Raw genomic sequence first — 15,616 nt, 5'->3', positions numbered from 1 at the left:
TGCAGAGAAGGCTGGTGTTCACGAGATTATATAGACCAGAAGATTAGGAGGTCACATGACCTATTCACTCTGAGTGCGATGGAAGGATCTGTGACAAATTGTCAGATTAGCATCGATAGTGGCGAGATTCTGTTGTGATTTGGAAAGCTCCATCAGTGAAGCTGTTGAAAATACGGGAATTTCCAATATTGAAGCTGTCAGGTCAGTGGCAAAGTGGTCTAGCCCGCGCAGTTATGGAGTCCTGTGTAACCCGATTATGGATAGGTGAGGAGCATTCCGTGGAATAAATGGAATTATCCACTGGATATGGGAGTATCCCGTAAAGTAATTGGAATTCTCCTTACCCATAAGCGAAATCTGTGATATTGATATATGGAATTCCCCACACTGCCTACGTGGCCTGAATTGGAAATTGTTATATTCCGTGAATGTAAAGGTTCACTCCGCTACGTGAAGGATATTTCCGGTCAAGTCAAAAAAATTATCTGAGTCTGGGCTGGTCCATGTAGATTGGATGACGTATGAGCTTTGATGCGTCCAAGAATGGAAGACACCAGGGGTTGACGGAGGGTATGCACACAGGTTATGGTGACAGAAGTATTCATTACAGCATCTAACAGAGAGCAGCCCATTCCTTCATAGATGATGTAGCTGATAGAGAAGATCCAAGACCCAGATCGTTGACAGCGTACTTAGTACCCTTCGCCCTCGGAAATCCACGGCCGCAGTGCATGATTCAGGTTACTCGGTAGTACATCAAGGAGAACTATATCCAGGTATACATCCTACACATCGTGTGCAGGGATATCAAATACCGATACTAATACTACGAATTCCGAGTGCGCGTTCTGAGGCAGTAGACGGTCATCCTGCGTCGGAAATGTGTGGAACGACACACCCCTTCTCAACCCCTTCGGTATCACCGTCGCTGTGTAGATGGAAGTGCTATGGTCGCAGAACGTCGAGATGAGACCATACCATATTCTTAGTGATTTCCGGATGGCATGACACCGGCAACTGAAGGCCATCGCATCGGAAGCCGGATTCCGAAGCCAAGTCGGGGAGGTATATAACATGCCGGGGTGGGGGATGCCGAGATGAAGGTAGGATTGGTGGACACGGGAGAGGGGAAGGGAGATAAAGTTACTGTAGGCTCTGGTCTCCCCGTGGGGAGGCTCCGGGTTTGTTTACTCTGTGGATTGGAATCCACGCGACTAACTGGATCCTAGTTTGACTTGTTAGGGAAAGTCTTGCTTGTGCTACTCAATCCACCAATGATGGGACAGGTTTTTGGAATATGATGTCATGATTGTCGATCGTTACAGAGAGTGCTACCTAAAAGTACTTTACGTATTCACACATGTCGCACTCCACTCAGCCAGTAAGTGAAGTAACATCCGTCTAGTGACCCATCGGAATCGGCTTGTCCGCACTTCGCATTCGCTCTTCGATAATGGCTTTTCGCTCCTTGCGCAGCTGTCGGGCGTACCGGACTCCGAAGCCGTGCTGGAACACCTCCTGCACTTCTTCCAGGACAAGTCCGGAGACCTCGGGATAGAAGAAATAAATCCAGACGTAGGAAATGCCGCATATGGCTGCGTAGAAGCCAAATGCGCCGGATGGAGTTATCGATTTGGCCATGGTGAGGAAGGTGCTGGAGACGATAACATTGCTGCCCCAGTTGGAGCAAGTCATCCACATGGTGCCCATGGCGCGCACCTCCAACGGGAAAAAGTCTGTGCTCATCCAGGCGGTGTTGCCGACCGAAAGCCCGAAGAACACGACAAACCAGATGACGAACACCAGAACGACGATAGCCGCCGGGGAAATGCCCGGGTTGAGGGGCTCTAGCGTCTCCATATCGACGGGAACCCAGTGGAAGGCGATCGCAACGGCGGCCAATCCCACCGCCATTCCCCAGGCTGTTGCAAGCAGCAAGCGTCGGCGACCCCAGCCATCCACCACCATCATGTTGACACAAGTCATGATAAAGTTGGTGCCCGCGACCACCAGCCCCACGGCCGTCGAGTTGTTGAACCCTACCAACGCAAACAGCGTCGAAGAGTAGTACATCAGGGCATTGAACCCACTCATCTGGGAGATGACCATTAACCCGCACGCCGCTATCAACGCGCGCAGATTACTCCCCACAGTATGCAATTTAACGACCTTCGACCACCCGCTCCCCGTGTTGTTGATCTCGCGGGCCTGATCGCAGGCCGCGCGGATCGTCACCAGCAACGCGTCAATTTGCTCGTCCGTCGCGGCACTGCTGTAGATTCGACACAGGACGCTACGGGCTTCTTCGGTGCGCCCGTTGTAGATGAGATGGCGAGGTGATTCGGGACAGAACGGCATCATACAGCCGAGGATAAGGGCGGGGAGAGCGCCCAGGCCGACCATGTAGCGCCAACCGTGGCTGACGCTCGCAAAGGCCGCTCCGATCGCATACGAGATGACCTGTCCACCAGTGATGGACATGTTGTTTAGCCCAATTAAGCGACCGCGAGCCCCCGCCGGTGCGATCTCCGCAACGTACAGCGGCACCACCATCGCGGCCGAGCCTACGCCTAGTCCGACTACCACGCGACCCACCGCCATCTGCGCGATCGTATAGGCGGCGGCTTGGAGCACGGAGCCAATGACGAAGAGAACACAGCCGAGATAGATGGCCATCTTGCGACCAAACTGCAGGTTTGGGTTAGTAGTGTCCTTGTTGCTTTTGCGGCCGCGCAGGAAGAAACTTACTCGGTCTGCGGTGTTACCAGCGAAAATCGCCCCGATGAAGGCACCACCGGAGCAGAGAGAGGTGATCATTTCTTTCTCAGAGCTGGTCACTGGACGATTGTTCAGGTCGTCCTTGAGCACCACCAACACCCCGGAAATGATACCCGTGTCGTAACCGAACAACATGCCGGCAATGGAGGCGGTTAGGGCCACTACCCACACAAACCAAGTAATGGGCAAGTCATTGACGCTGGCAGCGAGCGCCTCGACGTCGGTTGCATTATCAGCGACCTCGATGTGTTTGGCGTCCGATTTGAAATCCAAGCTAGACTTGGGGTCATTGGCAGCTTTCTCGCCGCCAAAGTCTTTCTCGGAAGACATGGTAGAATTGAAGAAAATGCGAATTAGAGGAACAAATTGAGCCTGGCTTCCAACATCCTCGTTTAGGGCAGTAAACATGCAGCTTATATAGTTATTCTCTTTATGAGGTCAGACCTATAGCAGCGCACGAATATAAGTTCAAGTGGTAGCCTAATGGTCGATCCTGAAGCCATGATCCAGTCAATAACCGAAATGCGGGGGTGGGTGTCTGGGGAAGACCGTCTTCTGCCATCTCAGACGACAGATGACGCTACATTCTTGGGCGTATTCCTGGCGCTGCACTGCATCGTTGGCTGGTATTGGTTCAATCAATGTGACTAGCTTGCTTTTGGTTGGTCGGTGGAGTCGTGCCAGAACCAGGTTCGTTGCCAAATGCCTCATTTTACGGACCGCATCCTAGTCACGGCAGCCAACGGAAGAGCGTTTACCGGCCCACTTCACGGACAATTTCCGTCACCAGATTGCCCAACACGATGACTTCATGGTCAATTGGGTCAGGGACATGGTGAGATACTTGCATGCGGGATCTTGGGCAAACAGAGGATATTCTCACAATTGCCTGTTTCGTTCACCCCACGAAGTTTGTTCTTCTCTGAGCGAATTTGCTGCCAGATTGTGTGCAATCGGAATGTGAACGTCGCTGGTAAAGCACATCCCTGCGATTCCAATCAACCGGCCTAGCCAGGTCTTGTGCTGTATGCTACATTCCTCGGGTCGGAATGCCTTGTCGTCGTGCAGTTCGGAGACCTAGCCCATGGTCCATAGCCGGGTGGGCAATTCTCGAGGCGGATGCTGCCGTAGCCGTGCATGATGGCCAATTGCAGGACTCATGGTAATCTTCTCCCATGCCAAGCTGCACCTCGATCGATATCGGCCTTTGGCTGACCTGCTATCCGGAGTCAGCAATCGCCGCTTCAGTGCATCCTATGACTAGACCTTTGTACTCACCACCATCTAATCGGGCCGAATAAGTCAGAGGAGGTAATGCACATGTACGTCACAATAGCACTAATCCGGCACCATAATAATTGTCTCCTGGGAAAGTTGCAACACCCCGTGCGCTCCGGGTAGCCCATGCCTGGTGTTGCAGCAGGCTTCCGTTTCGGCGCGCTAGATAATCTTCGCCACTGCACTAACTTGAGAACTGACCCGATGATCACAATATGGTCTTTCGGCAAGGCCTATGCCTCCCTGTTGCAGGTCCTGCATCGGCATACATGCACATTCAATGAAAGCCGGTGTGATTTGAGGGCAGGATCGCTGTCGAATCGGTAGTTTTTCAACTGAGATTGATGGTTTTCTAATGGCCGAAACACGAAGACCTTCCGAAAGGGTCGAACATGTTCCTATCCTGCTATGTAATTGTACGTCCTGCCCCGTTGGATCCACCTCGTCGAATTATCGGGAAAGAACGGAGTATATTGTTTCTTCACCGATTCTCACCAACAGAATCCGTTCTTAACATCACGCTGGGTGGAGAATAATGTAATTGATGGCGTGATGGTTGGGATCTTCAAGGATAGGCGGAATGCAACTGTCGGGTATTCACAATCAGATACGAGGCAGGTCAACTTCCGAAGGCATCCAGGCGTTAAAGTGGCAAACCCCAAGATCGTATTTGCTCCGGACGCATCTGTCTGGCTCATAGGGACGGCCATCTTGCCTTGGCCATGGGCTGTTGAGACATATCCAGCGCGGAAGCACTGAAGGTGAAGTCGTGTAAGCGGGGATGCGGCCGGCAGGCGCCAAGTCACCGATGAAATGACACCCTGCTTGATTGGTGGATTTAAGGATTCTTCAGGCTGACTAGTTCTTTCCTGATTCAATGACTGATTATACCTATCAAAAAGGTACTCGCGTTATATCTGACTCTAGGGCCCTTTTTCAGTGGCTTTTAGGACACCCAGACGATCGTCCCGAACGAATTATGATGATTGAATCACAGCCTACTCCGCTCCCAGACAATCGTCTTCCCTCCCTCCCAGGCCCGTTCTACAGCATCCCAATACCGCCTCATCTCCCCCATGACTAACCCACAATGCTTCCCATCCCCAAAGCTGACCCCGGTAACAGGATACCCCCTGCGACTAGCCTCGATCATATGCCCTTCCACATCTTTGCAGGGAATCATATCATCAATCCTAGAATAGAGATACAACCTACGCGCCTCCCCAAAGATCTCCGCATCATTCAAGTCCGCACGAAAATCGTCTATGGATCTCATGGCTCCAATACTCTGCAGAGCATATCCCACCTTAGCAGTGGAATAAAGCACTGCGGTTCCAATCGCACGACCAGGTTGAGCTGTCGGTAGAGCCACTGCTCCGGCAGCGTAGAATCTGTCGAAAGATGAGTTCCCTGGACAGCAGTCGAGAATAATTAGCTTCAACGCTGATTTGAAGTTCACTGGTTCTGACTTCATTGCTCGCGCGAGTTGTGTGATTGTGTTACAGCCGCCATTCGAGAACACGTGGAGCAAGATCCTGGCATCAGGAGTGGACTGCAGTGTCTTGGTTATTGTATTTCTGGCGGGAGTAAGGTTTCCATCGATAGAGTGCAATGAACGGGCGAAATAGTCGTGGAAAGAAGTGTTGATGAGTAGGATGGATGTGCGGGGGTAGCGTTGGCGGTAGCCGCTGGTGTATTTGGCCACGCGACGGGGTGTTGCGCCGCCGTACCAGGAGCACAGGATGATTAGGGATGGGTGAGTGTTGGCATTCTCAGGTATTGGTGTATCTATAAGGTCTGGCTCGTAGTAGTAGGTGTTCTTCCCGATTGAAGGAAAGTCTGGGATGAAGGGAGCAGACATTGTGAACGTGCAGGAGCTGAGTGGGGATGTCAGGTTTTGCTGGGGATTTATGGGTTATCATCAGTTTCCCGGGGGAATACGAAGTGGGTAAGCGCTAGTTTGCTGTCCTATAGCCGATTTGATTATAGCCCCCGTCTCAGTTGGTCTAGCGCATAAAGTTTCCATTATCTCAATATCATCGATTTAGTTCTTGGTTCTTGGTAAACAATCCTGTACCTGGCAGTTGGAAATCGAATCCCCGGATGTGTCCCGTTGATAGGCCAAACCTTGTCAAATCATTGGCTAAACTCAACTCTACATTAATCACTTCTTCCCAAACAGCTCACCCCATCTACCCAACACTTTCTGCTTCAATTCCTCCGAATACAACCCCTCAAAGCTGCCCGGCACCCAGGGCCTCTTCCCCTCAAACTCCGACGGCAGCAACAAATTCACGACACTCTTCCCGCCCTTCCCCGGATTCGGCACCTCTGACCTACTCGCTCTGGTCATATACGGAATCATAGGCAGGCCATTCGCCTCTTCAAATACCAATTCATCCGCCCCAGGACGATACCTCGTCGCCAGCGCCCACACAAACTGCCCAATATCCGTAACATCGACATCATCCCCGACAACAAACACCTTAGGCGCTTCCCAGCCAGCATGAGTGCCAAAGACCACCTCTCCGACCCGCTTTGACAGCTCCTCCTTCTTCATCCCCATTCTCCCCAGTCTCTCCACATCCACACTAACCACCACCCAACAACACTGCGCTTCATACGGCATCCAAGCCATCTTCACCGGCAACTCCGCCTGTCGCAATGCATCCAAAATCTCCGCCGATATCGCCGCCCCCCACACCGTGTGCGTCTCATCCGGCGCTAACCCCGCCACGCAGATCGGGACCACGGGATCCCGCCGATACGTGACACAGTCCACTTCGATCTTCGGCTCGGGCACTGCCTTGTCCGCGAACATGTACCCGTGATACTCACCCATCGGGCCCTCGCCGACTTCGTCGGTCGTGCTGATGCGGCCTTCGAGCACGATCTCTGCGTTGGCGGGGACGTAGAGGTCGTTCGTTTCGCATTTCACTACCTTCATTGCTTCACCGCAGAGAGCACCGATGTAGCCATCTTCAGATACAAATGCGGGAAGAGGCATTCCCCCCACGAAGGCAGCAGCAGGAGGGCCACCCAGGACTAGTGCCCACGGGGTATCTTTGGCGCCTTGGTCGGCCCACATCTTATGCACCTGGGCGATGTGTTGGCCTGGCATGATTGGTGCGGTGATGGTACGGGGCGTATTAGCGATGTGCATAGCACGGGAGATCGACCATGACGTCCATGCTTTATCAGGAGACTGGAGGATATGGAACCCGTATGTGGCTAGGTAGTTGCCCCCGTCAAGTGGGTGAAGACGTGGAATAGGCCATTTGGTCATATCAATTTGGGAGCCATGGAGGATGTTCTCCTTACATGGTGCAGATGCAGCGGCAACTGGTGTAGGAGGAAGTGGAGTGGAGTGCTTAGCAGCGATGAGCTTCTCGAGAATATCGAGCGGGGTGGCAGTGGGGGGCAGGCCGATTTGAATGGCTAAACGGCCGAACCGGGTGGCGGGGTCGGCGCGGAGACCGACGGGAGCACCGAGGATCTTGAAGAGACCGGTTTCAGGGTCTGTGTCGGTGACATTGTGAAATAGTGGAGCAGGAGATTGTGTCTCATATACGCGACGAGTCAGTGCAGCGATCTCAAGATCAGGGGAGGTGGTCTGCGTGATGTCGATGAGATCGTCTTGAGCGCGGAGGGCGGAGAGTAGTGTGCGGAAGTTGAGGGCGGGGGAGTCATTAGCTCTGCGGGGTGTAGTGGATAATGCCCGTGAGGGGCGGAGAGAGGGGAAGCGTTTGCCAGGTCGAAGGATGCGTAGCATGGTAGTATTAGCTTTTGTTGATGTCTTGGTTGCTTCCACGAAGGGTGGGTTCAACGGAAATATATCTACAGCATACAGCTACTACATAGCAGTCGGATATTCGGCATTATCATCAAGTCCAAGAGGGGGGATTGCTATCACAGCAAGGAGACATCTTATGATGTTGGAGATGAATTGGAGAAACTATACACTGTTATGTCAACATTGCAGGGAACAGGCACTAGGGAGCCCCATATCTGCAGCGAGCTCTCGAAGCGAGTTTAGTCGGCAGATGGAAACAGGGTTGGGAGGTCCGTTAGCCAGTTAGGGCTGTGGATTCAGAAATGATCTACTGACGTATTAGTGCCATGCTCTATACCCCCAAACAAGCAATCCCCGCTTCCCCGAATTGGAGAAGTATGCGAATGCCCTCATATCAACCATACAACAGCACATATACACGTCAATTGACCTGAACACAACCCAAGAATGATACCTTCCTTGTTCACTACCATTTAATTCCGCGCCAGCAAGTCTCTCATTAAGTCCAACGAAGACACTGGCAACAGCCACCATGAAATTCCGTCCCCGCCTCTCCCTCCCTCCCCTCCCCCATCACCTTCACCACCACCACCCCCTACGCACCTACACAACACAACCACCACCACAACAACCCTCCAAACCCCCCAATTTACCCTCCCAACCCCACCTCCGACACAACCGCCTCATCCTCGCCCTAACCGGCGCCACCGGCTCCATCTACGGCATCCGCACGCTCCAAACCCTACACGACCTCAACATCGAAACGCACCTAATCCTCTCCAAATGGGCCCTCCCAACCCTCCGCTACGAATGTCCCCAATACACCCTCCCCTACCTCACCTCCCTAGCAACGCACACCCACTCACCGCGCGACCTCGCCGCCCCCATCAGCAGCGGGAGCTACCCAGTGGACGGAATGATCATCGCGCCGTGCAGCATGAAAACCCTCGCCGCTATACGCATGGGCTACGGCGAGGACTTGATTTCGCGATCTGCGGACGTGTGCATCAAAGAGGGACGGAAATTGGTGCTCATGGTGAGGGAGACGCCGTTGAGTGTGATTCACTTGGAAAATATGACCGCATTAGCGAAACTGGGGGTCGTGATTTTTCCTCCAGTGCCGGGGTTTTATACGAGACCGGACGGGATTGAGGAGGTTGTGGGGCATAGTGTTGGGAGGATGTTGGATGTGATGGGGGTGGATGTTGATGGTGGTGGTGGTGGTCGGGGGAGTGAAGGGGATGGGGATGGGGATGGAAATGGGGTTATGCCGAGGGAGGGGAGGTGGGTGGGGTGGAGGAAGTGATTACTTTCCACGGGGGATTGCTTGGAAGGTAGTTGGAAGTATCTACGGATCTGGGAGTGTGAGAATGTGGAGAGAGGATGATGATTCTAGTGCTAATAGATGCTGTGATTGGGTCTACGTGGGTGATATAGAGTCTTACGATTCTCAGATTTGTACTATTATATAGGTATCAGCACCTGTTAACCAGGAATTCATATAAGACAATACTCAAGATAGTTAGCTGATGCAAACTTCGTTTTCTGCGCCTGCTCCGCTACCAGCCTTGGATCCTCTTCGTAAGACGTCAAACTTGAGCCTAGCAATGACATTGTGTGGAGGGTGCTGGCTTTCAGAAAGTACACCATGTCTTCGTTGACAAGAGCCTTGGCTGATCGGTACCAAACTCTTTGGGAGACCAATGGCGATGAGACTCAAGCTCTCAAGTAAGCACTATGATATATATCCACCGACAAGCGACAATACTTGAGATCGTCTCATTTCTCTAAACAGACAATAAGGCATCCGGTAGCCATGCGATTTCATACGGAGCGCACCGCAATCGACCCGTGGGGAATATATCCCGCAACAGCACCTTGGCATCACTCTTGCTTAGGATTTGCGTACCCCTTACACTGCTGTTCAGCTCCTCTATAACCCAAATCTCTTCCCGATGACCCTGTATGCTTTTCAGGATCATTACCGCAGCAGGGATCGCTCTCAGCATTGTATTGTCCGAGAAGTATCTTAACAGCCCCTAATAATGATCCACCGACACAGACACAAGCGTTGAACTGGTGGTGTTGCTCAGTAGGAGTGCAGCAGCACGTTGCATGGACTGCGACAAAGAGCACAATGGATTTGTTTGCAAGTCATGAGCAGGAAATGGCACGATGTTATTGATGTTGTCGTAACAGCCCAAGCCAAAAGTGGACGTCCTCTATATACCGTCTGAATCGTCGGTGACATCACGGACAGCGAAGACCAAGGCACCTAATCTACGGTATCCGATGAGACATTTGTTACTTCGGAGTACCAACTGTTGTGATATGTATATAGGGAGCCCCACGCAGTCATATCATCGATGACCTCCTGAGTCTCAGGATATTGTGTCTATTGAGTTCTTGTTTCAGCTCTATCCTATCGCCCAGAAAGTAGGATAGGCTTCAGTGTCGTCAATAGCAGACGCAAGATCGGTTGCTTCCATGGTGGTATAGACCCCCCTTCATTGGGTCACCCTCATCCGCGACAACAAGACCCCAAGCGAGTGCAATCGCAGCAGTGCCAGAACAACCCGGCACAGCTGCGTAGTAAAAGTGTTTGCCAAACAGGTTCAACAAGTCACGGAAACTTTACAGCAAGCCGAGTCTCCCTCATTTGTCCATGGCTCTATGCTCTGTGCAGGACAATACGTTGGGTTTCAATGGTTAGCTTTCCAGTTGAGGAAGGAGATACAATGCCTCGAATGAGATGCCTTTATTGATGATAATAATGCATTTCAATCAAGCAGGCCAGTTACTCTCTGACTGGGGTCATCCGTGAGAAGAAAAAATGTTCCCCAACCAGAAGCAGTGCCTGAACACACCGGCAGCCACAATAATATGAAGTGGTCAGTCGTGTCTTACTCGGCCTTGAGAACAGACTGAAGAGCCAATCGACACGTATCACTTGGACCATACACAGTTCCAATACCCAGCTCAAAATCAGCAGGAGACGCTGTTGCCTGTTTGCAGCTCTCTTCAATAAATTCTTCGAGGATACGATTACCTCGAGCCAGTCAATAGGGGAGACGATGGCTGCGTCGTTGTGAATCAGAAATATAATATATAGCTCGTGTCGTTGGTGCTGATAAATCGCACATCCCATGCTCACAAGGAAGGTGACTGAGGACAGTAGCATCATCGAATGCGAGCATCCACACATTATGTACCCAAATTGGGAAGTTGAGATTGTTTTAGTCAGGACTGGCGTGTGAGCACAGTTCTCTCGCTGAGCGTAGCGTTGAGCGTTGATGTCCTGCCAGCCCGTTATATCAAGTATATGTTTCAAGGCGTTGGTAGAGGTCGGGAAATCATGGTCATCATGCTCGGTAACTAGAGATCTCATGATTTTTCCCTGTACAGCGTAGTCGTCGTACATATGACCGCTCCTTTCAGGAGTAGTACCTTGTCTTATGTGTGAGACGAAAATATTTCGTCTGCCATTGCCAGCTCCACAGGCTGTCTTGTGAGAACAACACTTCTCTGGAGCTGGATGGTGACCTTGATGTACTCATTTATCACCACTGCAATATATTTGGAGTTACCAAAAGCATCGAGGTTTGTCGCCTCCACCCTCCCTTCCGCCCCCCTTGGCCTTTCTGGGGTGGACAAGGGAGAAAGGACGAGGTTGAAGGCCATGCTCGAGCCCCTTTATATAGGTATGCCAGTGGGTCCATAACTATCAATTTACATGGGAGATCTCCTATGCTTGCAAGGAAATGTCCAGGAGCCTGAAATTCTCGATGCCTGAATGGTCATTCATGGACAGCCATCCTTGGCCTACAAGGAATTTTCCCCGTCGTCCACGACCATGATCGGTCTACCACATTCACACAAAGTAATTCAGCGGCAAGTCCAACACAGTACACTGCTCCACCTCATTGAATGCAGTCTGATACGGAGGCAACTGCATTCTCCTCAAACTATAGTCTCCCTCTCGCAAAGGCCGCCACGCACCACTTTCTTCCACAGCCCGGCTGGTATTCACATAGCCCCTGGCTTTTAACAGCTCAAGATCCGGTGTCGGATTACCAGTACGAATGAAACTGGCCCAGGAGTCCAGTACATACTGCTCAAACGGCAACTCATACTCGTCTCTGAAAGGCTGGTTCAATCGCCGCAGATTCCCAAAGACATAGTACAGATCTCCGGAATGACATTTCCAGTATTCCAGATTCGGGTCACCGTTTGGATGCCCTGCGGTCGGGGGCGCATAGCATACTCGACCGTTGTATACTTGCCCCTCCAGCTCATAGGACCTGTTGAACTCATAGAAGTACACGTCGGGAAATATGTTGTTGACAATTCCTGCATAACCTGTTGCTTCATCGATACATCGAAACATACCGTCAGTTGCCACACGGGCGGACGTGTTGAACACGTCTAGCGTTGCATTAGGGCCAGTGGCTAGTGGGAAGAGGCCGCTTGCAAGGACAGACGCGGGCAGGTCATTCTCAGTTAGAAAAGTGTCGATACTCTCGCTGGCATTTGGATAGCTGATGAACTGGGCACCGTCATCACGCATGATGCCCATCATAACAGGTACACGCGATGCTTCTGTGTAGCTGCTGAGATCAAGTTGAGGGCTGGTCAGATACGTCCCATCAACGACGAGATATCGCGCTGTGGTCGACAGATCGGATATGGCACTGGCGGTATACTTCCTGAGACAGTCCACAGGCGATGTTGCAGCAGTGCAGTTAGTTTCTTCGAGGATGGCGTTTGCAGCTACATCCATCTCCTCATCAATGGTATAGTACCGTGAGTAAGTGGTGCCATACGCAAGACCCCCGAGGTTGCTTTGCATGATAGCGCGACTGAACTTTCCCTTTGCTTTAGGTGAAGCCAGCAATGCTCGCACGGAGGCTGCTCCAGCAGACTGACCAAAAATGGTGATCTGATCTGGGTCACCTCCAAAGGCTTCGATGTTTTGGCGGACCCAATCGAGAGCAGCCACTTGGTCAGCCAGGCCGAAGTTGCCGTTGGTTTTACCGTCATTCAGAGCGAGAAAGCCAAGGGTTCCGAGTCGGTAGCTGATCCCTACCACAACAACATCACCTCTAGATGCAAGATTCCCTCCATCGTAGTAGGGATCGTCCGGGCTTCCGCCAGTAAAGGCACCGCCATGGATCCAGAATGCAACTCGTCTCAAATTTGTCTTCTCTGCCGGCTGACGAGGGAGATAAGGAGTCCAGATATTCAGAATGAGACAGTTCTCTTCATTACCATTCGCGTCGCGCTGACACACGGACCCATACTTCAAAGCAGATACGTTGCCTCCACTGCCTGTGTATGGTTCTGGATAAGTCCATCGTTCTTTCTCGGTAGCGAAGCGGACACCGATGAACCGGAATATAACATGATCACGATACCTATCCTGTGAGCTAATGTTTGGTTGGCGAAAAGGAGAACCTTACCCTGTTAGGTATTCATTATTCGCATGCACTGTAACTTGATACTTGCTGCTTGTGTTCTGGTAGTCTTCTGTCGAATAAGGAGCACTCTGTGTGCAAAGCACAGGGTAAAGATGGTTGCTCTCTGCCGTCGCAATGGTTCCTTTCAGATCAATTGTCCTACCAGTGCCGTTGACTGACAATATCCAGAAACGCTGATTGTCTTTGTAGTCGCCACGGTACGTAAGGTATTCAAGGTCAGCCTTGAGGTCCGCAGGTGTCGACGGAGCACTGCCCCAGAGTGACTCTCCGAGCGCATTGCAGGCTTCGGTCGCTTCCTCCAGATTCTTTTCACCCAAAATTATGACGCTTGAGTTTACCAATGGACTATCTACCTCTTTTTAAGGGTTATACATCCTGCCGTCTTGATACTTTGACTCACACTCACCTAATAGATCATTATGCAGTAGAATGGAGATATCTGACCCCAGACACTCAGGTCCCACCACAGCAAGAATAGGAGTCACTAGAAGGGAGAGTAGAAATGCACGCATGTTGATCATTCTTGCTCGTATAGAAGTGGTGGATCTTCATCTTCTCCTATTATGCTGCCAAGTATCAAACAAAGTGGGATTGCTATCCCCGAGGCGACCGTGCTCAACTTCAAGGAGCTTCATTGTATTGGTGGACTGAGTTTTTGCGCCTGACTGGACAGACCTTTCCCCGCACTGTAGTATGCAGCCATTCTGGTCTGTCATGCATAACTCGGTTCAACAAAGTCCGAATACATGGGAAAGCTTGCTTTCATAGATCTCGTTTCTCGCGACTAACGTTCCGTAGTGCGCTGTACGAGGAAAGATGCTGTACCCTACCATGGTCACGCCGGCTCACCGTTGCCTTGTAACGTGATATATTGGGCTACGTTTTACGCTGTCCTATGCCAACGTTTATGTTAGATTATAACTTTCTTACTTGCTGTTGTAGACCGTAAGTTGAGCTGCAACGGCCTGGGGCTACACAAATCCCGTTCATAAGCCAGCTAGAATCTTAGATTTATGCTACGAGCAATGGGGTCAATTAGTGCGACTCATCAGTTGCATTAAAAGTCAATTTAGTAGCTCCCAGTGCTAATCAAGCAGTAAATATACGCTCCTTCACTGTCTCCTTGGTTTAAAGTATGTCTGGACATAATCTGCATTCTTCTTCTGCTTTACAGATGGGCTACTCTTCGTAGATTCGAAAGGACCACAACTTTCACAACAATCAGTCCATGTGTAGTCCCCATCTCCTGTACTGTTCTCTGACAGAATTCTCCATAGCCCTCAATCTAGCCCCTGCTCAATCAGACTGTTAGCATATAGATTGAATCCCACGGCGTCAGAGACTCACGCTCTCGAATTCTTTCAGGTGTGAGTTCTGGGGCAGGCTTCCAAACTGCCTTCAAATTCTGGCCGGGAACAGGTTCCAAGAGAGCCACCACGATGACTTGAGGAGTCTTTATGGGAGTTTCTGTTCTCTGGACTTTCCTGTATCCAACGTACTCCACGTTCCTAATCTGTTTGGACTTCATGCACTGCAGTTGCTGCTCGTCACCAAAGAACGCTTTCGATAATGCCTTTCCTATGATTTCCTTGAAGAGCCGTGGTTGGTTGGGATTGTAGCTCACGGCACAAAATTCCATGATCATGTTCAGTATCCCCAACGGAAGTCTTGCGATGAGGTCGGTTAGACGATGTTTTCAGCTGCTTGCAGAGTATAGTCATAGCCTACTCACTTGACGATGATGTGGGTTACATCAGCTATTGAAAAATCGCGGCATTGATCCTCGAGGATCAGGTCAAGTGCAGGCACTGTAGCAGTGATGTTATCGGCCGGGGGTGTTGATTCCATGATCCTCGAGATAGTAAATCGCTAACAACTGAGATACGATAGCAGAAGAGGTTGCGGGTTATGTCTGTAGATTGTGAGGAGTAAGATCAGACTAGAGATGAAATATTTATAGCAAGCAATAATGAATGTGAGATGGTATTTCTGGTACCCATGTAACTGGCAGTACTGGCAGCCTATTCCCAAAGAAGCCATGTCGGTGGAATACCTAACTCCATCACATTCACTAACAGATAATTTCTAATAAGGTGAAAATCTTAGATTGCCCCGGTAAAAATGTAAATTTCTATACCGTTTCTATGTTCACATAAGTGGTTAAATCTCGGATCTGGCTTGCTACGACCTTCTTCACTGCACATTGCAGACAACAGTAGGAATTCCATGTTTTCAGTCTGTGACTATGAATCATTAGCGTACCTGCCAAACAATCACTGCAGGGTCAGGC

General features: G+C 50.8%; 6 protein-coding genes across 6 annotated transcripts; 1 reads left to right on the top strand and 5 right to left on the bottom strand.

Moving 5' to 3' along the window:
• Positions 1-1,401: 1,401 nt before the first annotated feature.
• BO83DRAFT_310182 (general substrate transporter) lies at positions 1,402-3,108 on the bottom strand (the record flags this gene model as incomplete). The annotated part of the gene is made up of 2 exons (XM_025527426.1): positions 1,402-2,688; positions 2,749-3,108. 2 exons carry the CDS (start codon positions 3,106-3,108, stop codon positions 1,402-1,404), a joined length of 1,647 nt encoding a protein of 548 aa, XP_025389474.1.
• A 1,759-nt stretch (positions 3,109-4,867) lies between these two features.
• On the bottom strand, positions 4,868-5,950 carry BO83DRAFT_359012 (DNA repair protein). The gene has a single exon (XM_025529337.1). It carries the CDS (start codon positions 5,915-5,917, stop codon positions 5,048-5,050), a length of 870 nt encoding a protein of 289 aa, XP_025389473.1. The 5' UTR covers positions 5,918-5,950; the 3' UTR covers positions 4,868-5,047.
• Positions 5,951-6,085: 135 nt separating this feature from the next.
• BO83DRAFT_377644 (UbiD family decarboxylase) lies at positions 6,086-7,863 on the bottom strand. Its single transcript, XM_025531046.1, has one exon. It carries the CDS (start codon positions 7,826-7,828, stop codon positions 6,221-6,223), a length of 1,608 nt encoding a protein of 535 aa, XP_025389472.1. The 5' UTR covers positions 7,829-7,863; the 3' UTR covers positions 6,086-6,220.
• Positions 7,864-8,516: 653 nt separating this feature from the next.
• Positions 8,517-9,059, top strand: BO83DRAFT_277209 (UbiX family flavin prenyltransferase; the record flags this gene model as incomplete). Its single annotated transcript, XM_025527082.1, has 1 exon — positions 8,517-9,059. A coding segment is annotated over one exon (543 nt), but the record flags the coding sequence as incomplete, so codon positions are not given.
• A 2,661-nt stretch (positions 9,060-11,720) lies between these two features.
• On the bottom strand, positions 11,721-13,838 carry BO83DRAFT_398041 (cholinesterase; the record flags this gene model as incomplete). Its single annotated transcript, XM_025533226.1, has 3 exons — positions 11,721-13,263; positions 13,309-13,681; positions 13,733-13,838. 3 exons carry the CDS (start codon positions 13,836-13,838, stop codon positions 11,721-11,723), a joined length of 2,022 nt encoding a protein of 673 aa, XP_025389470.1.
• A 667-nt stretch (positions 13,839-14,505) lies between these two features.
• On the bottom strand, positions 14,506-15,174 carry BO83DRAFT_426192 (uncharacterized protein; the record flags this gene model as incomplete). The annotated part of the gene is made up of 4 exons (XM_025535262.1): positions 14,506-14,535; positions 14,590-14,618; positions 14,674-14,993; positions 15,059-15,174. 4 exons carry the CDS (start codon positions 15,172-15,174, stop codon positions 14,506-14,508), a joined length of 495 nt encoding a protein of 164 aa, XP_025389469.1.
• Positions 15,175-15,616: the final 442 nt, after the last annotated feature.

The sequence above is a fragment of the Aspergillus eucalypticola genome, assembly GCF_003184535.1.
Source record: "Aspergillus eucalypticola CBS 122712 chromosome Unknown BO83scaffold_9, whole genome shotgun sequence".
Lineage (NCBI taxonomy): Eukaryota > Fungi > Ascomycota > Eurotiomycetes > Eurotiales > Aspergillaceae > Aspergillus > Aspergillus eucalypticola.
Note: the sequence above shows the minus strand (reverse complement) of the source record. Positions and strands in the feature narration are given on the sequence as shown.